Genomic DNA, 25,596 nt, shown 5'->3' on the forward strand with positions numbered 1-25,596 from the left:
ATGGAAAACATATTTCCTCGTGTCGTGTGTTAAAAATCAATGTACGTGGGGCCATAATATTTAAATGAATGTTATGATTTCCTAGGAATTCACCTAATGAGGTTTAAAGGGAAACATAAACTAACCAACTGACCATTAATTATCAAGTTACCATTTAGTTGCAATTCTCTAAGTTTTTGGTCGTCTAAATTCTACTGTAAGGGGGGGGGACAGGCTTGTAAATACGTGGAAATATCCTATGTGCCAATCTTCCCAACTTGTAAGTTGTAAGGCCATTGTTCTTTGGAATGTCTTATAGAGATATTTGCTATTAGTAAGCTTGGATGTTTCACTTTGTACATTCCCGATTGGGATACATATATGGAATATACTCAAGCAAGCCATGGGTTTTATAGTTTATTATCTTTTAAGGAAACAATTAGGAAGGTTGAAGCATTGTTAACGTTGTTGCTTAAAGTAAAACTTTTTTCTTGATTTGCCGTACATTCTTGATTTTCCCAAGTGATTGTGGGATTGTGAATCAATCAACTTTTTAAATTTGTTCAAGGAAAACAGGTCACTACGAACAAATAAATTTTTCTTGGAAAATTATATTGTCTCTAACATCATTGATAATGCATGACATGGTAGTAATTAACTTTTGTTTTTCCGTATTTTACCATTTCACATTCCGAATAATGGTTATATGTACATATTTAATGTGATGCTTAGTCTAGTTTGAAATGTTGTGCGTTACACTTAAAAATTTGAAGGAGTTGTTTAATAATGGCAATAGCATGTAAGAAGAAACTGAAAAAGGGCAGTTGTCAAGGCCCACCATCATCAAATGGTTTTGTGGAGCCCTTTTCCTAACCATTTCACATGTTCCTCGATCACATTGATTATGCTTCAGAAGCATTCCTTGGGTAATGATACCAACACCTTATTGTAGATCTATAAGATATGTTTAAGTTGGAATATGGTGTGCATTGTGCATCATAGTTGATGATAACATAATGTACATGAATCCTCATGCGTTTCTACGTTCGTGGCTTTCCCGTAATCTATAGTCATATTTGGATAAGGCACACCTTGGGTAAAAGTATACACATAAGATTGCAAGAGAGTCCATTAAGGTTGTAAGAGATTGAACACATTGACTAAGTTGCCAAGGCCATAATGTTGCATTATTTGCAACCCTTGGTCGTGGCAACATCCCAAATGTTATGGCTCCATGCTTTCCCTATGTCATCGATGTAAGTACTTGCCCACACTTTTTTTATAGGTTTGTAAATTTGTATCTCGTGTTCCAGTTGGCTATGAATGTATTAAACTAAGAGGTTTCATCGTTGTCCAAGACTTTGGATTGCCATATGTGCTTGTTAATTAAAGTTCTTCTAGTTCAATAAGATTTTATATGTCACAAACAATTAAACTTACAAAAAGTTCATTCTCTTCCTTACATACTTATAAGGGAACCTTCGACACAAGATAATAAGTTGAGCAATTTACATTTGCATTTGAGAGAAAGCTTTGTAAACTATTGTCTAATAACCATTTGTACTCTAAGGAAGTCTTAGTGGATTAATAAATCCTTGTTTAAAGGAACATAACCTTGTAAACAAGAAGGGAACAAATGATTTATGTGCATGTTGTCTATGCTATGTATCCAATGCAGTTATGTTACAGTAAAGACAATGTGCAAGTATATGTTGTGTCTCTTGCTATGTGCGAACAAGGTGTATGTTGCAAATTTAATCCCATTTGGACATCAGGCAACTAAAAAATTCATGTATGATTTAATATTATGTGATTTCCCATTTATTTCTCTTCTTTCTTCTTTCCTTTTTATTGCTTGTGGACCTATGTGATTCCCCATTTCTCTCTTCTTTCCTTTTTGTTTTGCCTAATTGAAATTGCATTTCTATATTTGTTTTATAAATGAACAAAATGCATTTTCTTTGTTCAAGAGTGCACACTAGATGCGCCACCCACCCAATCACACCTGACAATTACATGTCTTCGAAAATTTACTACAAGTACTATCTTTACTTTTAGCCTTCTTTGCTAGTAACCTTATATTTATTGTGATTTGTTTCCTACCTATTTTACCAATCGACTAAATTCGTTAGTTAGCCTTCCATTTATCTCCACACTCTTTCCCATGGATACTTTTTTGGTCGAACCTATATGTGTAATGCTAGTAGGAGGAAGTGTTGTTGTGCTCTCATAGATACAATGTTCACCCATCAAAGAAATGGGATTGATATAGCATTGTGCACACCCATGCACACATATATTGAAAATTTTCATGTTCTCAAGTTTTTTTTATCCTTTTACATGTTGCTACTTGAAAAAGGAATCATTTTTGTATATCAATAGATAAACAATAGAATTGTAGTGTATATACACATGCGTAAAACCTTGCTCATTAGCATAAAAATAGTGTATAGCCAAAAATATTATAGATATACCCTTATATATTCGTGGTAAAATGATGGATAGAGAAAGTATACTTTGGTATTTTAAATAGCAAAATAACAAACTCTACTTTCAATATTCCAAACAATAAATAGTATACGATTAAGTTGGAAAATGGTTGTCCTTAATAGACACATAAACATACAAAGAGATAGATTTTATTGTCGTCCTTCGGAGGTCACATACAATCTCTCATATTGAGAGAGAGAGAGAGAGAGAGAGAGAGAGATTTCAATGTTTCGCATTGTTATTTAGATTAGCAACTTTTGATTGTGTGATTTTTTCTAATGAATGTTGTAATTGAGAGCATACATCACGATTCTAAGAGAAAATGTGTGTACCAATAGTAATGAGTGTTACAATTTAGAAAGTACATTGTGATCATGGCTGAAACGTGTATAGGGATAGGGCCAAACTATCAGAGTAGGGAAGTAACTCAAATGCAATGCAAGATGAAGCATTGTAGTAGAGACTGATGAACTCACCAACTTGTTGGAGATGGCCAATGAATCTCTTCACATGTGTCCCAATATCTCATCTCACATTGAAAAAATTGAAGGGAAGTCATATGGAATCAATGGTGAGGATGGAAGACAAGGAGATGAACTTTAGGTTGTACATGTGTGCGTGGTTTGCCCAAGCTATACAAAGTTGATTATAATTTGGTGAAATATTATATCTCTTAAGTCATGACTTAGTCATGTTGTAAAATCCCCTCCCTTAGGAAGTATCAAACCATCTCCCTTATCTCACAAGTGTCATGAATGTATCCCATCATCTATCCATCCTGAACTCAAGTTTTTACTTTTGAACTTTTATTGATGCTTTCCCATTCAATTCTAGGAAGTATGATATAAGGGTGTTTTCTTAACCTTGACCATGTTCTCAACAACCCTTTCCATGCTCATGATAAACGAGATAGATGGATATATTTTATTATTGTCCTTGGTGGTCAAATATGACCATGTGGAACCAAAAGTAGATATTTTTTATAAGAGTATGTATGGAATTCAATCGAAGTTAAAAGAATTTTATTGATGAACATTGCTATCAAGAATGCACACTGAGTGCGTGCGTGAGAGAGCGAGGGAGGGAGAGATTTATTATTCTTATTGTATATGTCCTAAGAAATCAGCAAAAGATTTCACCCTTTTGTTGTTTCTTCGTTTGTCGCGCTTATTTTCATTTCACACTAGTGGCAAGCTATGAATTGGGATTCAAAATCTCATTATGCGTGCACTAGTTTAGTAGAATCATGACACTATCAAATCTAGGGGCTTCAATAAAAGAACCCATTTTCTCTCCCTCTCTCTACGTGTCCTTGAAATTGTGACCTCACAACCCAAATAACCTCCTTTGATAGCATAGTATTTGCTTCAATCATTGTCAACATATCATTTATGTAATGTCAACCCTTCAAAGTGGTTGAACTTAATTCAACTTTTCGATACCTCCTAACTAACCATGTAAAAACTGCCTACAAACCCTTTAATTTACAATTGGGTAGGATGTTGATCTAGGTAGACATTCTCACCATAGATATTATTATTATTATAGATGCCGCCTTAATGTTATCTACCATAAAATATTGGGCACATCAAAGACATCACATCATCACCTGTATATTTTGTGACATTTTAATAGGTTTGTAAAATGTCATGTGAATAAGTTACCAGTTTAATTCCAACCCCATTTTAAATTCATACAGAAATCTTGCTTACTGTATACAATTCCTTTTATTAAACACAAGTGACAGCTTCAAATGTATCCAAGAAAAGGTTGCCATGAGAGACACATAATTATTTCCTACTCCAAAAATTAATTAATAATAAATATCATCAACGTAAACATAGATTTGGCCTACCCAAATGCAAAACTCATAACACATCCCTTTCTCTTTTGATGTTAATTAAAATGAGTTACCTACATAAGAAAATATCTCGAAAGTTTTGCGAAATTGTCGACATCTTCTAATGATTGGTTGTCAATCTAGGAAATGATAATTCTTATTGAGCATTTACCACTAACACATCGAAAATATGAGTTATTATTGAAAGAAATAAGTTTGGGATAAGTTTGTATGACATTTTTATTCCTCTTATGTGATCCAGAAACTACAAAAGGCATAACATAAACTATACAAACTCACATCCAAACTAAAGAGCCATTATATAAGCTCATTATGGGCCTTGCAACTAGCAACAAGCAAGTTGACCTCGACTTTGTTAGCCAACATCCCATACCATCAACATACACTATCAAGTGTAAGAACGTTATAATAAGGGCAAGAATACAATATTGCTCACTACTTGATCGTGAGAACAATGGATGCATGTGTTCAACGTCACTACAAGTCTTTTATACTACACAAAATCCTGCATTTAAGATGTGTAGGAGTGCATACTCACTCTTTATTTTTATAATCGATACATGCAACAATGCTTAAAACAACAAATTTAGGAAAATAATTACTTAGTGATCTAGGTAATAATCATATTCGTGGAATTGTCTTGTCCAAGTTTGTTTAGACAACTAATATTGAACATGGGTTAAACAGCAATCTGTCGAAGAAATTATAATGACATTGAACCAAAACTACCAATTGCTATTGAATCTGCCATTCTTTGGGTACAATTTACAATCAATTTCCCTGCAAGATAGGTAGATAATGCACATGACAACATGATAGGATCCATTTATGCCAATGTCTTAAGTTTCTAAGAAGATTAACGACATGTATAAACTAAAACGAGGTATCCAAGTGTTGAACTAATATAGGAAAAGTAAATATGTGGAAGATAAACTCTGAATAAGATTGAGGAATGAGATAATTGATAGACGTCTTGTATAGACGAGTATAGAAGAGTGCTTAAGGAACAGAGTGAACCCCTTATTCTCATAAAAGAGATGTGGTTAGTGTGTAAAAAGATGAACACTTATGACTAGGAACAGAAAAGTTAGTGCAAATCCCTTTTAGACTTAATGCATTGCATTTAGGCATATAAGCTTTTGTCAATATTCCTAGCACACCTATACATTAATTATAATGTCCAATTGCATATAACGACAACATTATTTCACAGCATAAAACATATTGTATTGATGTCATGATTACAAATGACAATGAGCCATTACTTTCACGGCAAGTAAACTTTGGGCCTTGCCTCTTGTTCTTTCTCAGAGAGCTCCCTGAAGTCATACCATTGGTAACCGCGGGAACCCACAGGCAATGAAGGCCTCACAAATACCTCCACCGCCTTGGGTGTATGAATTACTACTTCTACTTCTTTGTCAATACTATCCATCATCTTACTATCTATGTCTGCCGCAAATTCTCTGTAACCAGACTCGATGGTCACCCACCCAAGGCCTGAGATTGCAATGTCACATGCAGGCCTACATGAAGAAACAAGGTAGTAAGTTTTTATAACCATACAAATAACTAAGATATGGACAAGACTGTTTAATGCTACATATGGGACCAAACAGTAAATGGGCGCCTATATTGTGTATAACTCTGGTATGGACAAGACCTGCCTCTAGGGCTTCAGTATATAATATTCACTCTATAGAAGGATTCAGCCTCAAAACTAGCGATAGTGGTCAGCTAGTTTCATACAAACAGTAGCTATCCCTTTATATAGCAAAACCGTAGTCCTTTTCCACACCATAACTATCTAGAAACTGGTAGGTATAGTATCTGTAGAAGCTTCATTTGACTCTAAACATAACCTCAGAGCTTCAGGCACATGAAATGAAATGAAATGATGCAAGAAACTGATTCCATGATCAGTACTTACTTATCCCAAGACTCAAACATTAGTTTGAGAACCTGCTGATTTTGAAGCCCTTCCCACTCTTCTTTGCATGTAGGTGGTGTAAGCTTTTTGCCAACTTGTTCCTGCTTTCACCAAAAGTGATCCGTCAAAGATTTGTTAAGTATCGAATTCTGCTCATTGTTCAGTATTATCAAGGAACTTCCACAAACCTGGTAAAATTTGTCCGCGTGAGGAGTTGCAACAATCTCTTTAGTAATCGCATTGGGACCATAAACGTGGAAATAAACATATGGAGGAGCCTATTGCCTCAAGAGAAAGCAAGTCATCATCTGAAATCTTGTCAATTACACAATGACTGATAACCATTAACAGAAGATAGTCATGAAAATATTGATTACCTTGATTATATCAAGCCTTATAATGCCTCCCCATAGCACTGATGTCCCTGACAAGCTAGTTTCATCTTCTTCCTCAGTACTTGAAAGCTGTGAAGAGGATTTTATTTCTTTGGAATTGTCCATGAAATCCATCTCATCCATTGACTTGAGAGGTAAATCATCTAACTCTGTAGGAAATAACTTCGGACCTCTTCTGAATATAGAGGGTGCTATAAGGTGTCCCTGAAGTCGCCGGCGTGGAGCTAGAAGAGTTAAGTCACTTGGAGAAACCACAGCTGCCATTCTATGATGTACATGTATCCCTGGTGTGTCAAACAGGCTCTGGTAATAAGAGGGAAGGTACAAAGGTTGAGATACCATCATGGAAATAATATCCAAATATTCACAGATCATAGAAACAAGGGGAAAGGGAGAATCATATTTATCCACTACAAGTTTCATCTAACATATCCCTCCTTTTTAGTCATTTTCCTTTTTTCTTTCATCTAACATACCCCTCCTCCAGTAAAAGGTTTTATTTCAATGGGCCCAAGTGTGGTTCCAGGCATGGCAGACTGGATAGGCAAATGCCGCAAAGCAGCTGAAGCAGCAAAGTCTCTCTTTGAAAAATCCTCTGCGATAGGATTGTTGAGACATGCGATATTAAAGCAAAGTAAAATTAAACACAACTTACATGTCAAAAATTTAAAACACCCGAAAACTTTGGTACGACAGAAAAAATAACCACCAACTTACGGAGAATTGCACTCACAAAGGCAGACTTCCCAACGTTGGCTGATCCCTAGAAAAAATAATCAGGGATAATGTTTATTGACATGATATTGCAAAATTGAACAATAGTTTTTTCTATTTCAAGTAAAGTTTATTGCAAAGGAACTTACTAAAATGTAGACATTCCGACCCTGCGTATAAAAAATAAATGACAAAAACATCATCAGCATAAAATATTTCAATGCATGTTAACAAATAAATAATCATGCTGTTTTATCATTTTGGATTCTGTAGGGTGTTTTTACAATTTGAACTGTTCTGAAGGGATAATTAAGGTTAGAGTACCCTGGAATATATATTTTTCTAAAACTGTATCTATATTTATTATGTACATTCATCATCATGGATATTCAGCTCAAACAGTTAGCTTTTGGAACTCGTTGAAAACAAATTTGATGAAAAAGACAAACAAAAGAAAGCATAAAAATCAATATAATTATCTTAATCAACTTGGAATGAACAATACCTGCCTTTGTTGACGAATATATGCAGAAACACTTGAAATACCCTCCAAAGACTTTGAGCTTGTCAAATGAACAGATATTACACTACACAACAAAATTGAGACATATATCAGACTGAATCCTTAAAATACATGATAGATATGCACCTCCTTACAACATAAAACATGCCCCCCCAGTTACAAGCACTATGCAAGATCAAAGAAGAAGACAGTGCCTAAACTTAAGCATGATGTAAGGACCCAATTATGGTTTGCATGGTAATCACTAGAGAACAACCATTTAGTTTTTTAGTGGCAAGCAATTATAGCTTGCTGTTGCCCTAGGTGGCAAGAGCCCTTGTATAAATATGTGCATCAGGCTATAAGAAGGGAGGGATAATCGAGTGAATAGTTATTATACTGTGTTGCGTGGATTTGAGTATCAGCAAGGTATCCTGCCCCGCTAGGTAGCACCTAAGTCCGATAGGAACTTGCGTACCTCTCCTTCCCTTCATAGTAATCAGCTTCGTCAGTTGTTCCCATGTGCTTGATGCTCAGAGTCAACCTCCACTTTGGAGACATCCCTTACAACCCATGAGATAACATTGGAGAAGAATATTCCAGGTACATCCTATACAGAGGAATATTCCTATTAATAATGAGAGGACAGAGACTGAAATACACAGATGTCTAATAGGATATTATCTAGAGGATTTCCTTCCATCTCATAGAATTGTATTGAGTTGTATTCAGATCAACAAGCTTCAAGACTATGTGATAGACCTTGCACAAGAGGAGATGATGGTCTCCCAAAGGACAAGAAAATGCTTCTGCTAGCACATTCACCCCTCTCCCCCCGAGCTATCCTTGATTGATTACATCGGGGTAATGCTAGAGATCCTGACTTACTTGAGTTTCTTACGTGCTATAAACTCCACAATCCAATCACCAACAGCTCGGGGATGATGGTCTCCCAAAGGACAAGAAAATGCTTCTGCTAGCACATTCACCCCTCTCCCCCCGAGCTATCCTTGATTGATTACATCGGGGTAATGCTAGAGATCCTGACTTACTTGAGTTTCTTACGTGCTATAAACTCCACAATCCAATCACCAACAGCAGTCAAATTGGTGCCCTTTGGAAGTAAATCAACCTGAAAAATAAAAATTAGCGTGTTCCTTTGGAGTGAAGGCAAGTGCAATGTCAAAATATAAGCTTCTACATATTGCAATCATTATATCCTACCTTGGTTGCAACAAGAACTATTGGGTTAGCTCCAACAATGTCGCGTATTCGTGTTAAAAAGCTTCCATTGAAGTCAATAATGTCAACCTGTAAACCCAATTGACTCATTGAAACCTTGAAAGTATATGATACCCAAAAACCTAAATTTTCTCCATTTTAGAGCCATCATTTTTTTAAATGTTAGATAGAGCATACCAATTTTACGATCAATGCCTTCTCATTACAAAGATGTGACAGTTCCATACGAAGTTGCTCAGCAGAAACGAACCTTTTTCCACCACCATAACCACCATGTCCACCAACAGCAGGAATCATTTGGCCATGTGCCAATGAGCGACATCTTCCACACAAAACTGTCCTCAGTTGATGATGTTTCTGTTTCTATTTCACAGGAAACAGGATGTCATAAGTCAGCACTCAATCAATTTGAAAAATAACTCAATAATCCATAAATCAAAATGAACTACCCACGAGTTCATGTTGATCATCAAGGTATAAATCAGATGGTTTATCATTTTCAGTTATCCAGAAGGATGTCTTCAAAGAAAATCAAATCTGCCACACTGATATTCTATTAATACCCCTTGGCATGGGATATAAATGCTCTTGTGTGGGCTGATGCTATCAATTCTCGTTCATAAGATCAAACTCCTGAATGTAATGCAAGTTTCAACGTTTTCTCTATGAACTTAAAGTTAACTAATTTGAGCAACTAATTGTATGTTGATCAACTCACAAGAAGAGAAATATAATGTTAAAGCAACTTATTGCCTTGTTAAACTTGAAGCAACAAGCTTAACCTGTTTGCTGTTGATTAAATTCCCATAAATATAAGCTAATAAAATGCATAAAGTTGTTTTCGATGCATTTATTTTACTGAATGTGATCTGTGATTAGCTAGTCACAGTAAGTTCTTGGGCAATCTGGTGTTTCTATCTATGAAGTAAGAACTGGTTTTAGAGTTGACTTTGCATAATCCCTCAAATAGCAAAAAAAATTGCATACAAAAAACTAAATTCGAACCTGAGCTGGCAGCATAAGGGACACACATAACCTACTACCATGTTCAATCAGACCACATTACATCTAAATTTCTGCCACATATTGCATTTAGTAGCATACAAACAACCAAATTGGATGATAATTATGACTCATGACAAAAACATCAGACCCATGAAAGGAGGATGAGGACTTGCTATAACATATCCGCATTATCTGCATGTTGTCTGTCAATGGGGTCCATTTCTTCTCGACTATCTTACTGTTGCTTTGAATTGAGGTATTGCCCATATTACTTTGTAATGCATTTCCCTGTTTGAGTTTTCGGAATCATAGTTTTGTTGGAAAAATCTGAGCGACAATTTTTAATTGAATAGAGGCAAGGTCTTCTAGACCCTCTAAAAATTGAAGGCATAGTTTAGATCGTAGTCCACAACACTTTTCACTGTGATTTTAGAATATTTCAATCCACCTATAGAAAATTGTCTCATATAGAGGATGAAAGAAGAAATTAGAATTAAGAACCAAGATGATAGATTTCCTTAAACTTTATGCAGTTCCTAGAGTTCCTTGGAACAAAGAGCTAGAGACCTAAATACATTGTGTTGCATAGTTTATGAGGATGCAATGCTTGGCTCGAGGCTTGAAACTTGAGCCTGGATTACGAATAATGAAAGAGACTGGTCATAATCCTCTGATCCACAAACTTTTCCATGCCAATCAGTAGGCACGATTGGCAGTGTGTACAAAGAGGAAACATTAAATTTAATGTGATCTGACTACTTGCACTTAAGATTTGAACAAATTTAGGTTAGAAACACACAACAAAAACCTATATCAATCTACAGCGATGTAACATATATATCCAAAAGTACACCAGTTTCTTCTTTTCTCTCTAGTATACTTACGACACGTATTGGGCTTTGCTATTACACTTATTGTATAAGATAATCATCTCACACGAGAAGAATAAATTCCCCAAGGGTCAAGAATAACCAATTCTGTTAACCATTCTGACAGAAAAGAACATAACACTCATTGTATGTTTGCAATATACATTGGATTTTATGATGCAAGATTGTATAAGAATACTAGAAAGCACACTCAATAAAGTTTAAGGATCAAGAATAGATGATCTTGTTAAACATTTTGAGGGAAAAAACAATCTTAACATACATTGAACGTTCACAATACATATTGCATTTCATGATGCAAGATTGTATAAGAACTCTAAATTGAAGACATGGAAGAAAACGTCAATGAAATTTGAGGATCATTAACAGCCAATTTTGTTGGGCATTTTCAAGAAAACAATTAAAGTTGACATTTTCTGTATGCTTGCAACGCATTTTGGAAGTGATAGTTCTGGATTGTATATAAACACTGAATCAAATACTAGAAAGAAAAAAACTCAACTAAGTTGATAACATGTGCATACCATTTCATATAAGTCCAAAGGAACATATCCAGGCGCTTCTTCTTCTTCGGTTTGGAGGGTCGCACCACATCCATAGCATCCTACCACTGCCGTTCCTCGCCGTTTAGATAAGGCCATATAATCCTCTTTCTTCACCTTCTTCTCTTTCGCACGAGAACTTGTCCTGCTTAGGTTATTCTTCCTCTCAGACAAAGCTTTCTCGATGAAAAGCTCACCCCTGCTCTTCTTCACCAAGGAGGCACTTTGTTCCGTCATTGCGACTGAAGCAGGCAGCTTCTCTGTCTCTGAGCTTCCGACTACGGAGAGCATCCTAGGGGAGGGAGAGAAGCGTGGTGGTGAGAGAAGGAAGAGCCTGCGATGGCCACTGAATGAGGAGGAGAACTTCAGAGATTCCATATCTCAGTCTGTGCTTAATTTCTCATGTACAGACAGGTTATCTATCCTCTAGGAGTCTAGGAATCACACACACACACACATACAGAGACAGAGACAGAGGCAGAGACAGAGAAAGAGAGAGGTGGTTTATGAGGTTTTGGATATTTACCACTATAGCCCTCCTCCTTTTAGATATTTACCACAATACCCCTCCTTATTTTAGATATTTACCACCATACCCCCTCCATGTCTTGCCTCTACTCCTCCTGCGTACTCTCTCGGATGTCTTCGCATTAGTTGTAGTACTTGGAATGTGCTTGGCAATGGGATTAGTTGGCCCTGCGTAAATTGTAGTGTAGTACTTGGAGTGTGTTTGGGCATGGGATTAGATGCCCCTTTTGCGTAAGTTGTAGTACTTGGAGTGTAATTGGGCATGGGGTTAGATGCCCCTTTTGCGTAAGTTGTCGTACTTGGAGTGTGTTTGGGTGTGGCGTATGTTGACCCTTGCGTAAGTTGTAGTACTTCTAGTGTGTTTGGGCATGGGATTAGATGTCCCTATGTGTTTTAGTCGATCTATTCCAACACCACTTCCATAACCATCCGCACTCAATGTGGGGTCTCTATTCGCCTCGTTAAAGGTCACTTCGGTCACCAACATTTCACTGATTTCTAATATGCATTGCAATTCTTCCATCATCCTATCAATGTCACCTTGAGACAATGATTAATACGTGGAGTTTTTCCTCGCCTAAATAGCTTTTAAATGTACGCTTGCCTAACATGTGCCACACTTCATTGCAACTAATATTTGCCTCACGATTGTTTTTTACACAACAAACTTCATGTAAGATAACCCCATTGCCTCCTCTAAACATTGATGACTTCTACACATTGATAAAGCCAAGGTTGTCACGCTACACTAGACCCCACCCCAAATTGTTGGGTTAAAAGGCCTACTTCTGACCGTTGTACTTCTAGTGTGAAACCTAATTGGAGTTAGGGCTAAGTACCCTCATGTATAAATAGGAGGTACTTTCCTCCATGTACAACTGACGAATAATACATATATTCTCTTTGTGTGTATTTTTTGTGTAATTCTCTTTGTGTGTATTTTTTGTGTATACTCTCTGTGTGCATATCTAACGTAAGCTGCAACAGAACTATACACACAACCTCACGCTTACTCAACACTTGATTGCTCCACAACAACAAGATCCACTCATGCTTCCGCAATAGTCAACTACAATTGGCCAACTAGCTACACATAGTAGTCGACCAGACACAAATAGTGTCCGCACAAACCTCACTATTGGGATAACCCTTCTTGCCAAAGTCCTGCTCAATTAACCAGCTTGCCTTCATTTGTGCCCCCCCCCCCCCAATTTCTTATTCCCTCACACAACATTGCATTGCCCTATCAAACCCTTACCTACACCAACTATGTTTCCCACCCATGTCACACTCTAACAACCTTGACATTAGTGTACACCCATTAGGCTAGGGATGGATGTTAACCAACTACCATACAATCAATATCCACACTGTTCAATGCCATGCACATAGGGATATGTATCCAATTGGCAAATTTGGTAAGAGGAAAATGAGAGAATAGATTGGAAGACCCAAGCAATAGGACTTAGTGATCACTTAGATGTAAATCGACAGTAACTGCAATGTAAATTTGTACTATAAAACTCCCTTTTTAGAGCATTCTCACATATTTTCTTGATCTACTCCACGTAGAGCTAAAGTTTATTCACTCCCCAATCCTAATCCTTTCCTCAATGTACTCAAGCCTCTTATACTTAGTTGGCCATATTGGTGATACTTGGATGTGTTGCTTTTGCTTACTCATATTTTTTCATCATTTACTTTGGTTAATGAGTCGGTGAGTTGTTCAAGCAAGGTTAACCTTGCCTCAATTATTGGTGACCGCAAGAGTGTCAAACGTGAATATTACTTAAGCGATTATAAATTAGAATCAATGCCAACACACTTGGGGTGATTTGACGATGTAAATATTGCTTAAGTGTTTAGCATCAATGCCAATGTGCTTAGGGCTGATTTGACATCTAATAAACCTATTGTAGACATCATGGGAATAAGGGTAGATGATATCATGTTGGCTTGGTCGAAGGATACTCAATGTAGATAAGAGAAGAGGGTTCTACTAATGAAGAGGAGTATTGGGGAAGAACTCCTAAAAGGAGAGAGAGAGAGAGAGAGAGAGAGAGAGAACAAGAAAGACATATTGTCGTCTTCTAAGACCAAAATTGGCCCATGAGACAATTGGTTACAACAAAAATGGGGTATTTACCCATTCATTGAAAGTAAAAAAGAAAAAGAAAAAAAAGAGCTTAAGCTAAACAGTTCTAGTAAAAAGAAACATTTTCTATAAGGAAATGGCTTTATATTAGGCCTAGTGTCATTTCCATCCAAGTATTTCGAAAAGAAGCGGGAGGTCAAAGGGTTTCACTGTGGATGTAGCCCGTGGTCCAATGTAAAAGGTAGCCCAACCATAGCTTCTAAGCGGCGTAGCTCACGTTCCTTTATCTTCTTAATCGTTTCTACTCCACGTCGAGTGGCTTTGAAGCCCAACATAAGAGGGCGTTTGGTTGTTCTTTGCATTTCCGCTTCATCAAGAGAGAGGCCGAGTGGTGTAGGTGTGACCACATTCATCGTCTCCCCTTGTTCCTAAAAATTACATTAGTTACATAGAGAGATATTGAAAATTGACGGGACACCAGTTGCGATTGTCCCACGAGCAACCATCTCTCCCTCCTCTCATTGCCCACATCTGTATATACATACATATACCACACATGCACACATGTGTATACACATATTGATATAATACATATACAAATGTAGTACTATATGGAGAATGTAGTATATACATATATATGTAGTATGTGTATATACATATACTACAACATATGTATATGTATTACATGTATACTGTACTACTACATATGTACATATTGATATGATTTCACATAACACATATGTATAGGTGGACCGTAGCATAGTACGTAATATACTCGAATGCATTGGCAAACATTCATTTTCATACGAATGAATACGAATGAGTATGTTATCAAAACATTCGTATGTTTTTTTTTTTAAAACACTTTTTACCTTAACTTTCTTACCTTAGAAAACAATTTACCTTATAATAAATATATGTATAATGAATACAAAAGTATGGTAATATACCATACGTTGAGGGTGTTTACCATACTCGAATGGTTGAAGCATTATCGAATGCGAATACACGTATGGTACGTATGGTTCACACTATGGCACTGTCACTGTAGTATATACATATAAATTATAATGATATATGTATATGCCTTTGGAGAGAGAGAGAGAGATGGAGTTCTGAATTGTCCTCTGCTCTAACTCTCCAATGGAACCAAGCACTGTTCTTCCTCCTCCTCCTCCTCCTCTGCGATCTTTCCTCAACCATCACTTCAGATCGGTAGATGACATAGCCAACGCCCCTTCTCTTCTCACACGTCTCTCCGACGAGCTCCGCGAGTGCCAGGACCGCCTCTCATGTCTCCATGCCTCCACCGCAGCTGCCCTCTCCGCCTGGGCGGGCACATCTTCTTCTGTGGCATCCTCCCTCTCTTTGGTTGAGCGGAAGTTGCTGGAATTTGAAGGCAGAAGCTCCCCTACTTTTCTCACTGAGGATTCCGATGGCGGTGATCTCTTTGGTCGCCTCCCTGTTCTTGCTGCGGAGGTTGCCAGGGTCGAGCGGGTCCGGCTCTATGCAGGTAAGATCTGAATGATAACAATGGCGATAGGCAATGGTGGTGGTGAGCAGGTAAATTCAAGAAGAATGATTAAGAGGAATTCTTTTGCACTTTTAGATTCATGAATGATGAGCAGATGCTTATTTAATTAGAAGAAAGAGAAGAAATAAATTTTTGATTTTTTTATGATAGATATGATGAGTATGAGAGTAATGGTAGGAAAAACCCAAGAAGTTCAAGAAGAAGATGATGATTAAGAAGAGAAGCTGCACGTTTATATGATAAATGTGTTAAGTGCTTATGCATACCTAAACTAGGAGAAGGAGAAAGTAAAGGGAAACCATGTATTTCTATGGTAAATATGTGTTCTTTACCATACACAACTAAATAAGAAGAAGAGAAGGAGAAAGTATTGATTTTTATGATAGGCTTGTAATGAGCATATTCATAAGTCATTAAATTTGGAGATAATGAAGGGTAGCGTAGGTCCTCAAGAAGAAAGACGAGGGTGAGGAGAAGAACTTGTTGATTTTTATGTAGATGTATTAGGAGCATATCCATAACTAATTAGATAGCACTCAATCAAGGGTAGATAGAGTAGGACTAGCCTACACAATCAATGAATCATTTTTGGAGTCTGAAGTAATGCTAACGGCTAGTGGCCTGCATAATTAGTTGAAGCAAGTTCTGAAGAAACTAAGAAGAGGATTAGTTGCTTTTTATAATAGTTCATCATTCAGTTATCATGACAAATGATGTCCTCATTGACCAAAACTAAGTTAAATAATATATTTTTAAGCTTCCTGATTGGAAGTCTTTATGGAATAAACAAAATATAACAAAATGGTATAAAATTCCTACAAAAGTTCATAACATTCTTATGATTTTCGATCAACTCATGCTTGAAAAGGGAACTCCATTGACTAATACAATTTTTTCCCCGGAATGGAAATGATTTGGACATAGAACCTGGGTTTTGCATTTACATAAAGGGCTTGATATCCCTTGTGCAGGGTCTTTGTGTATCATTCCTCAATCTTATGTAATTAATCAGTTATCGCATCATCATGAGTCATAACAGAATGAGACCATGATAACTCCTCCCTTGGAGAATGTCCAACTACTAATCGCAGGATTTCCATCACAGAAACAGCACTTCAATTGGAAGCTCTTGTTGGCGATCTTGAAGATGCAGTGTCGGCAGTTGTCATCGGAACTCCGAGAATCCAACTTCCAAGGAAAATGGGGAATTCACCGGCACCAGAGGTGAATGGACAGAATCTTTTGTTCATTCATGGGAAACTTCATTTTGTTGTGATGCACAGCTTCACATTTGCAAATTTTATATGGGAAAATTCTAATGGCTGACGTTTCTTTATTTAACAATCAAGACACGGCACAAAAAACCACAACTATTTTTGTGTTTGAAATATAGGATTTATATTAACTTTTAGAAATAGGCTTCTTATGTAGAGAGGCAACTCCTGCAAACATGTTCCCCAATGTTTAGGAAGTCTCAGAAATTATGTAAACACATAAAACATCTGGTGTAATCTCTAGTATTGTGAAGTATACATTCAGGCCTCGTAGCCACATTTCATGTTTGTTGATTGAGAGAATTTTGAGAGCCATGATCATAATGGAGGCTTGAGGTATCCCAAAAGATGTGTCGAGAGCATGTACATATGTAACAAGGAATTGGAAAATTTTCGGCATTGTCAATTTGTTCCAAGATCTGAAGTAACACATGATTGTAGAAGAGCGATACTCTCTCCCTCCCTTCCTGAAGAAAGAACCATGATGGCCAAAAATGAAAATTAGGATTACTTATTTGCATACAACTTAGAAAGTAACTCAGGAATCATCGGCAAGTTTAATATCTCAATTCATGTTGCAGATGAGTTGGTGGGAAATGAAATCCTCAAATGAGTAGGATGCCCTCTCTTGAGTAGTATGAACCCCATTGTTAGCGCACATTGATAAATAATTAAATGGCCAGTACATCTGTACAGTGATCAAGTACCTCTATAAAGTTCAATATGATTGACTTGGTGTAACAAAAGTAGACCGTGCAAGGAGAATAAAACTTTTAATATCATGAATGAAAGAATGCAATCCCTTCAAACGATGTATGTGCCTAGAATGCAACCCTCAACTGCATTAGAAGGGTTGTGATGTGTCAACATTTGGATCTTTATGTTTTAAGATCATTTGCTGGACATACATATGCCTTTTATTTTCTCCATCTGCCTTTACGCCCTCACCTTTTGCCATAAGCTTCAACCAATCAAAACTTTACATTAGTGCATGTAACATTGAAGTATACTGAAATTATATCTACTCATTCATTCCTATCTTTCCTATATGACTTCCAACTAAACTAGTCCTTCAGACTTACTTGAAGCAGAAAAACTCATGTATACAAAACTCTCCTTTAACTATATGCATTTCTTGTAACACATGCATTTCCTTATAAATGAACTATAGCTATAAGCTAATGATGTGGCCGTTCGTTGCAGGTTCTTATTGATCTATCCAGCAAGTTCTCTTCAGCAATAGCTTCTCTTCAAAAGATAGAGGATGTTATTGGTGAGACAATAAAATCCTGGCCACAGTGGAAGAGGTTATTAGTGGCAGTGGATATACGAGTGGACAAAGCTGTGGCTTCCCTTAGACCATCGGCAATTGCAGATTATAGATCAAAATTAGCAGAGATCAGGTGGCCACCACCACTTTCTGTAGGAGTCATTCAAGAGGGTGCTCATTCAGATTTGAAGACAGAGAACCCTCTTGTCAAGCTAAACAGTGAGATGAAACAGAAATTTGAGAGTAGTTTTGTATCGTTATCGGCATTGCAAGCATTGCAATGCCGCCGTAAGGCTAGACAAGCAATAGAGGTCTCACATAAAAGCCCAGGAAATGGGAATTATGGACATGATCATGAAATATTGTGGGCAATCGAGGAGATGATGGCACTCATTAGTTCAAGGGCAGCTGTCCATTTCCTTAAGTGGTCTGAGAACCCAGATCTTATTTTTGGCTTAGCTTACCAGGTAGCACAGCAACATGTAGAAATTATTGATACAGTTCTACAACCTATGCTAGATCAGGTCAGGCTAGCTGGTTACTGCGTGCGAGAGGAATGGATATCTGCAGTAGCTGTAATGCTTATGAATCATCTTCGATCCCACACTCTGCCTGAGCTTGTGGAGAAACTTTCAGATGATGTGAAAGGCAAGGAAGAATCATCATTTTGGCTTCACATAGTAGACCTGGCAATATCCTTTGATAAGAAAATGCACAGTCTTTCGTCGAAATCAATAGGTCCTTTAGCATCGAAGGTGGAATTGGATTTCTTTGATGAAGATGCTGCTGGTCTTGAATCGGTTATAAAATGTGTGTCTGTTTTGGGAGAACGGAAAGAATGGTTAGATCTGTGGAGTCAATTAGAGCTGGTTGATGCCCAAAGGAAACTTAATAGAGAACTACAGGAGGAAAGAGCCTGGTCTCACTACAACCCATCTGATGTAGTCAGCTCTGCAGTTCAAAGAACTTCCTTTGAACAAGAAGACTACAGGCACCCACAAGGTGCAGAGGCAATTATGCTTAGGATGTGGACACTTATTAATCGATGCAGAAGTCTTCCTAGAGAGGATTGGAAGCTTGAATTCATTAGAAATGTGGGGTCTCCTTTTGTGAAAGACTTCTTGGGCACTCTACTACAAAGATGCCAAGAAGCCGAAGCTACAACTGCCCTCTCAGAGGAGGGTGCGGTAGTGAAAGTTGTTTCTTGCATTAATGCTTCATGCTATTGTGAGCATAAACTACTAGAATGGAGTGAAGATGTCTTCTTCCTAGATTTAAGGCGGCTTCAAATCTCATTGGCAGACAATCAATGCAATTCAAAGATTAGTGGGGTGAAAGTGTTGCAATCTGGGGAAAGCTTGGTTTCTGTACAAGGTTGTGTTTTCGATGAGGAGTTATCATGTTTAGTGCAGTTTAAGAATGAGTGGCTTCAGAAGGTTGTATCAGCAACAATAAGAGCATTTGATGCATGCTGCCAGGACTACCAACGAAACAAGAAACGATGGCAAGAATATAAACATAGCTTGGACATAGTTGATACCACAGTCTCATCCAGTTTTATAGATGCCCTTGCTATGCTTCAGTTAAGGGTGAGAATGCTCAGCAGTTGCCTTGGAGGAGTGATATTTGTAGACTTTTGGCGTGGTTTGGCTTTAGGCTTGGATCAGTTTTTCCTAAATTCAGTAATTCTAGGTGGGGCACGATTTTCGGAACTTGGCAGTACACAGCTTGCTTGTGATATACATGCTCTCTTCCAAATTTTCAGACCTTTTTGTGTTAGACCTTCAAGCTTCTTTCCAAGCTTGGGTGACACTGTTATATTGCTAACTATGCAACAAGATGATGTTCTGCAATTGCAGCAGAACTTATCAGGTTCTAGCTGGGGTTTCCGAGATCAAGGAGATGAAGATAGATCAGCAAGATTAAAAGAATGTGGGTTAAGATGCATTGATACAGGATTAGTAGCTAAAATACTATCTTTGAGAACCTTTTCAAAGACTTAACTTAGTAGCTTAGCTATACATTGAAAAGTGCGTATTTTGTAGATGCCTTGATACAGGATTAGTAGCTAAAATACTATCTTTGAGAACCTTTTCAAAGACTTAACTTAGTAGCTTAGCTATACATTGAAAAGTACGTATTTTGTATCATAGTATAAGCCTCTTTTTTAGTTTTATAAATTCAGAGAAACAAAGATTGCTGTCTCATGCACATACAGAACCATAACCGACAGATATTCATGCTTACGTATTCATTTTCTTTTAAATTTGAAGGGTAGTTTTAAGAGGACACACTTTCCTTAATGATCTAGAATTGGAGTTTTGCGTAAAGAATGCCATATTAGGTCATGTAATAGGTTGTGATGTGAAGATGGCAATATCCACAAAGCAAACTTGAATGAACAGTTTAGTGATGTGCAAATGTGGTTATTGAGTGTCCATCACTAGTGAGATCTGCAAAGCCCATGCATTACATAAATGGATTTGTATAGTGAACAAGTGATGCATAAGCCCATGTAAAGGATTGAGCTAGTAGGTACCAAGGAACATGTGTATGCTCACATTTTGAATTTCTCCAGTCTTAAAGACACATTATGACTTGTTGGAATCAAGTTTTGAAGATTTAGTACAAACCTATAAGGATCTATAATGTGTGGTTATTTGGGAGCTTTCAATGTTGGGGATATGTAAAGGGCATTAGGTACACTCTTTAACACCTATATGAAGGGCATTACTACCCTCATTATGCCTTCTATAGACACCATTGAGAGTCTATTGGTGAGGCTAAGCTTTCTTTTTCCCAAGGTATAACATACAGTAATATTCAATGGTATGGGACTTATTTGTGATGCAATGGAATTAATGGACAACAAAGAGAAGACTTATTTGTGATGCAATATATGAAATAAGAGGTTAAGGTGCAACAAAAAGTAGAGTTTAATGCTAAATCAGCAACTTAACTCCTCATGTGGTTTCTCTGTCTAACGCCGCTTTGCCAAGTGATGAATATGCTTAGTTGGTGTGGTGCACACCGTGTGCCAAAGGCAGCATAATATTAAAGTTTCTATTTTACTTTCCACGCATCATTAACAATTATCTGCATTATGATAATAAATGAAGAACAAAAAATATATAATTAATGGCAATTTTAGGAATAAAGACATACATAATAAAGGATTGTGACTCTCGTGCGTTAATACTTCCTAGCATTTCTACATGCCTAATGCAATGTTCATACACACCATTTTAACCATTAATAGGTTTAAACTGGTAACGTCTGTAATATTATACATGGTGTATAGAATTCTGACTATCTTGCAAGAGGTTGCAACTCGTTACAATTTGCAAAATGCATTTGAATCGGTGCATGAAATATTTGGGTAGAATAAAATGGAATTTGCAGCCATCACTCCAAAGAAGCTTTCAAGAGATTGTAGCCTGTTGCAAAATCAGCGTTTTAGGCAGGAAATCAGTGGTTTCAGCAGGTAACACAACCTAGCAGAAGAAAAATATTTGCACAAACTTAAAGTTCATCATGGAAAGCAACATTGTTTATCACAACTGCAGATTTGGGCCGAAAATGCTCATCTGTGTCCACTTCTTCTATTTCCTGAAGTACATACCACAATTAGTACGCAATAATAGTAGGAGATAATAACCATGAAAGACGCTATATCACAATCAGCAAAATAGTTAGTAGCATTTGTTTCTTTGTGAACAAACATCTATTGGAAAGATAAAAATACCTGAACAACATCTGCTCCTCGCACCACTCGACCAAAAACCAGAAGTTTATCATCCAAATGTGGTATAGCAGTTGTAGTTATGTATAGTTCAAATCCCTCTGAATCAGAACGAGATTTTGATGTTGCTAGCGTAAACGGCTCATGCTTCAAACTGCATATATAGCACAATGGTGGAAACACTCTCTTAGTTCTCCCTACTTGGAAATGAAATAGCTAACCCATATTTTATACATAACACATGTATTTTATATATATACATGTATATATTGTGTGTTAACTATATATATAGTTACTCTATATATGCAATACTGTTCCTACTTCCAATGATCATACCTTGCTTCAAGTTCATCATTCAGATGACCAACTTGTGTCCACTCCTCCCTTGCTCCTGCCTTTTCTGGATCCCCCCCTTGAATCATGAAATGCTTGATGACACGATGAAAAGTTAAGCCATCATAGTAGCCCTTCTCACTGCATGAGAGCAGCAAATATTAACTGTCAGTATAACATGCAAATCAATTCAGTCACACCCTTCCAAATCCAATATCACTTTACAGTTTACCTATATTTTACGAACTGCTTCACCGTCTCCAAAGCTCCTTGCAATGAGAGCTGCACACTTATGGATCCTTTCGTAGTATTCAACACCTGTTTTCATTTGTGATGAAGATGTCTCGCAAGAAAGTCAGCATGCATTTTTCTGTGTACCAAATGATCATGAGTATAAAAAGCACCAAATTTTACCGCATAACGTGGCGCTTTACCCAGTTTATGTCCATGTCCAAATCCAAAGGTGTCTTCATCCTACAAGACAGCATTGTTAGATCACAGAACCAAAAATATCCTTTTATGAAGATTGTTGGCAACAGTATTTCACTTCAAATGAGTTGATTATAATATTTTCTAGGAGCCCAGCTTCAAGGCATAATCTTTAAATGTGATTAATAGCAAAATAATATTAGCATTACATATATTATGAAATGTATATGAAGCAAGTACAGTGTAATATAGTTCATTTTCTGACTAAAGGTGCCATCCTTCCAAGCTCGGGGGTACTTAGAGGAACAAAGTGTGTCACATCTAGACTAAGGAGGGATGTAACCGTGACACCCAAAATAGAACATGCCAGATCAGAACAAGTAGCTCCTCCTATTGACTTATTTGAAACATGTGAAAAATGACATCATGCTTGTTGACAAAATGATCGCCATCTGAGGTAGAAATAGTATGCATGGTGATGATCTCCAGAGCTTTTTGTGAAGCTTTCTTCAGGTATTTAGGAGAAATTTTGGTGGTTAGTCTATCTAGTTTTGGCTAGGATTGAGATAGTTTTAAGCTAAGGTTTGGTTACCACACATCTCAATAGCCATGTTCCAGCTTCCACAAGGTCAAAGATATATGATGAAACAATTCACTAATGCTGAAAAGGTTCTAGTTTTCACTGTTCAAGATGGGTGGTAAGCTACAATATGAGCTCTTTTATTGGCAACTGTGGTGAACCAGATGCCTACTATGAGCTACTACCTGCTTCAACTTTCTGAGCTAAGATTAAGATTTATTTGGATATATGATCCTAGTCATATACCATTTTTACAAGGGTTTTTTGATTAAACGAAATACTCCAGCAAGTTATAATACCAGCTTTAGGACTTGACAACATATGATTAAGTGCATTTTACGTCATTATTCCTGTGGTAGAAATGTAAGTTACTGACGTTCATTTTTCTCATCAGTTTGAGTTGTATTATGAAATAATCAGGTGATCATCCTTTGACTTGAAGTTGTAAATCTTATTCCAAACATTCTTTAGCTTTAATTCTTATCTAGCTGCTTGAAAGTTGAAACTTCACTATTTGTATCTCATTAAATAAAAGCAAAAGACATTTTTTGGGACAATTGAGATCAAATAGGATGTTTACCTCAAATAGAAATCGAGAGTCGACATGACCACCATCCCTAAGATCAACAAAAATAGTGTTAAAAAAATCTCTCCTCATTGGAGTGTGTGTGTGTGTATAGAGAGAGAGATCTATCTGTCTGTTTACGTAGATTGATTGTGCCAATATAGAAATCGTAATAACTTCAATCAAGAAATGTGAAAACAGGACAAATGTCAATATATTTAACTGTTAATAGGAGTGCTAATAAATTTTACGTTATATTATGTAGGAATGGCCGCCATCATCCATATACCTTCATATACAAGCATGTGTACATTAAACAACATGCTAAAGTCGTATCCATTAAGATGAATCTTCACAATAAAAGATTACCACTATTGCCTTTATAATAAGAAAATGTAAATCAAGTGAAAATCCTAAAACCACCAATTCCGTGGAATCTTCAGAACAGAAAGACATTACTATTTCTTCCACACCAAGGAAACGCACATCAAAGATAGACAGCTGAAAACTATCTGTTTTCTAGGAGACTCGTCACAAGAAAACAAGTCTAGGATAAACTATGGATCTGAATTCACAAAAAAAAAGGAAAGCACTTGATGCATTTGAAGTCATGCATAGTACCGGATGCGTAAAAGTATTGACAAGGGGTATCGATGATGATGGCTCGTCCATGTTTTGCATACTATCTCTTTGTTTCATGTTTTCACGTGTTATTTCTTATTTGCGCGATTTTAAAAATCTAAAGCTTCGTTCTTTTTTTGTTCTTTTTTCTCTTTGTTTCCATGTTTTGCATGATATCTATTTGGTTCATGTTTTGGGGGGAGGGTGTCAAATATAGCATACGGAGAAGCGAATGGAGTTCTTACTTGTGAGCTCTGTGTCTGTGGTGGAGGAGGAGGAGGAGGAGAGCAGAGAGGAGGAGGAAGGCAGAGAGGGATAAGACGGTGGGGATGCTGAGGCCACGAGCTGGGCCCTTCTTCTTCTTGCTTTGCTGAAGGAGAGCCTGAGGTTTGATCCTCGCCATGGCTCGAAAGTGAAAGAGCGAGCGAGAAAAGGACACTGAAGGAGGGGGGAGAGTATTCTCTCTGCCTTCTGAGGATTTGGATTTCTCTTCCTCTGCCCTTCTTTTTCTTTTTACAGAGGGTAACAGGTTTGTCACATCATCACAAGAGGGTATTCTGGTAATTTCCGAAAATTCAGGTGTTACGTAACAATCCACGATCCATCCCGGTGCTTCCTCCATGAAAAGTTGTCGCCTTCGAAACAAGTTTGCAATGTCTGCCTTTTTTTCTATCCAATGTCAATGAAGGATTGTGGGTGACGATTCTATAAATCATCTTCCTAGGGTAGGATATGTGTTGATGCGAGTCATTGTCTACATGCTTCTTCCATGTTTGAATTGCCTCGCATCAGTTTGGCCTTGGCTTGTTGAGATTTGTGATGGTTGGACCCCCAATAACGTGAGTCATTACTAAATAAATGGAAAATTCAAAGGTTTTTCTCTTTAGTTTTAATGAGTGGAGTGACAAAGGATTACTAGTTATTATCAAACGAGGAAGAAGTAGCAATTCCATGTTCATGTGTGTGATTGGATTCTCGAAACCCATAACATGAGGAAACCAAAAATATCGTAGGGCCTTGTCTTTTTTTTACTCATTAGTGACAAAGGAATCGCTATAAGAATATCATGTTTCCT

General features: G+C 37.1%; 3 protein-coding genes across 3 annotated transcripts; 1 reads left to right on the top strand and 2 right to left on the bottom strand.

The window, feature by feature from the left end:
* Nucleotides 1-5,538: 5,538 nt before the first annotated feature.
* NOA1 (P-loop containing nucleoside triphosphate hydrolases superfamily protein) lies at nt 5,539-11,970 on the bottom strand. The gene is made up of 12 exons (XM_087335257.1): nt 11,533-11,970; nt 9,291-9,476; nt 9,096-9,182; nt 8,924-9,003; nt 7,875-7,956; nt 7,519-7,539; nt 7,373-7,418; nt 7,132-7,250; nt 6,638-6,958; nt 6,449-6,538; nt 6,261-6,361; nt 5,539-5,856 (listed from the first exon to the last, which is right to left on the bottom strand). Exons 1-12 carry the CDS (start codon nt 11,926-11,928, stop codon nt 5,598-5,600), a joined length of 1,788 nt encoding a protein of 595 aa, XP_087191383.1. The 5' UTR covers nt 11,929-11,970; the 3' UTR covers nt 5,539-5,597.
* A 3,308-nt stretch (nt 11,971-15,278) lies between these two features.
* On the top strand, nt 15,279-20,540 carry LOC147869957 (RINT1-like protein MAG2). The gene is made up of 3 exons (XM_087335266.1): nt 15,279-15,686; nt 16,813-16,931; nt 18,185-20,540. The coding sequence occupies exons 1-3, from the start codon at nt 15,317-15,319 to the stop codon at nt 20,252-20,254; spliced, it is 2,559 nt and encodes an 852-aa protein (XP_087191392.1). The 5' UTR covers nt 15,279-15,316; the 3' UTR covers nt 20,255-20,540.
* A 902-nt stretch (nt 20,541-21,442) lies between these two features.
* On the bottom strand, nt 21,443-24,971 carry LOC147869958 (peptidyl-prolyl cis-trans isomerase CYP21-4-like). The gene is made up of 7 exons (XM_087335276.1): nt 24,767-24,971; nt 23,916-23,952; nt 22,741-22,800; nt 22,559-22,644; nt 22,330-22,467; nt 21,997-22,147; nt 21,443-21,860 (listed from the first exon to the last, which is right to left on the bottom strand). The coding sequence occupies exons 1-7, from the start codon at nt 24,922-24,924 to the stop codon at nt 21,774-21,776; spliced, it is 717 nt and encodes a 238-aa protein (XP_087191402.1). The 5' UTR covers nt 24,925-24,971; the 3' UTR covers nt 21,443-21,773.
* Nucleotides 24,972-25,596: the final 625 nt, after the last annotated feature.

The sequence above is a fragment of the Azolla caroliniana genome, unplaced genomic scaffold, assembly GCF_043228905.1.
Source record: "Azolla caroliniana isolate FFs.n. ecotype wild unplaced genomic scaffold, voAzoCaro1.0.p SCAF_1, whole genome shotgun sequence".
In the NCBI taxonomy this organism is placed as follows: Eukaryota; Viridiplantae; Streptophyta; class Polypodiopsida; order Salviniales; family Salviniaceae; genus Azolla; species Azolla caroliniana.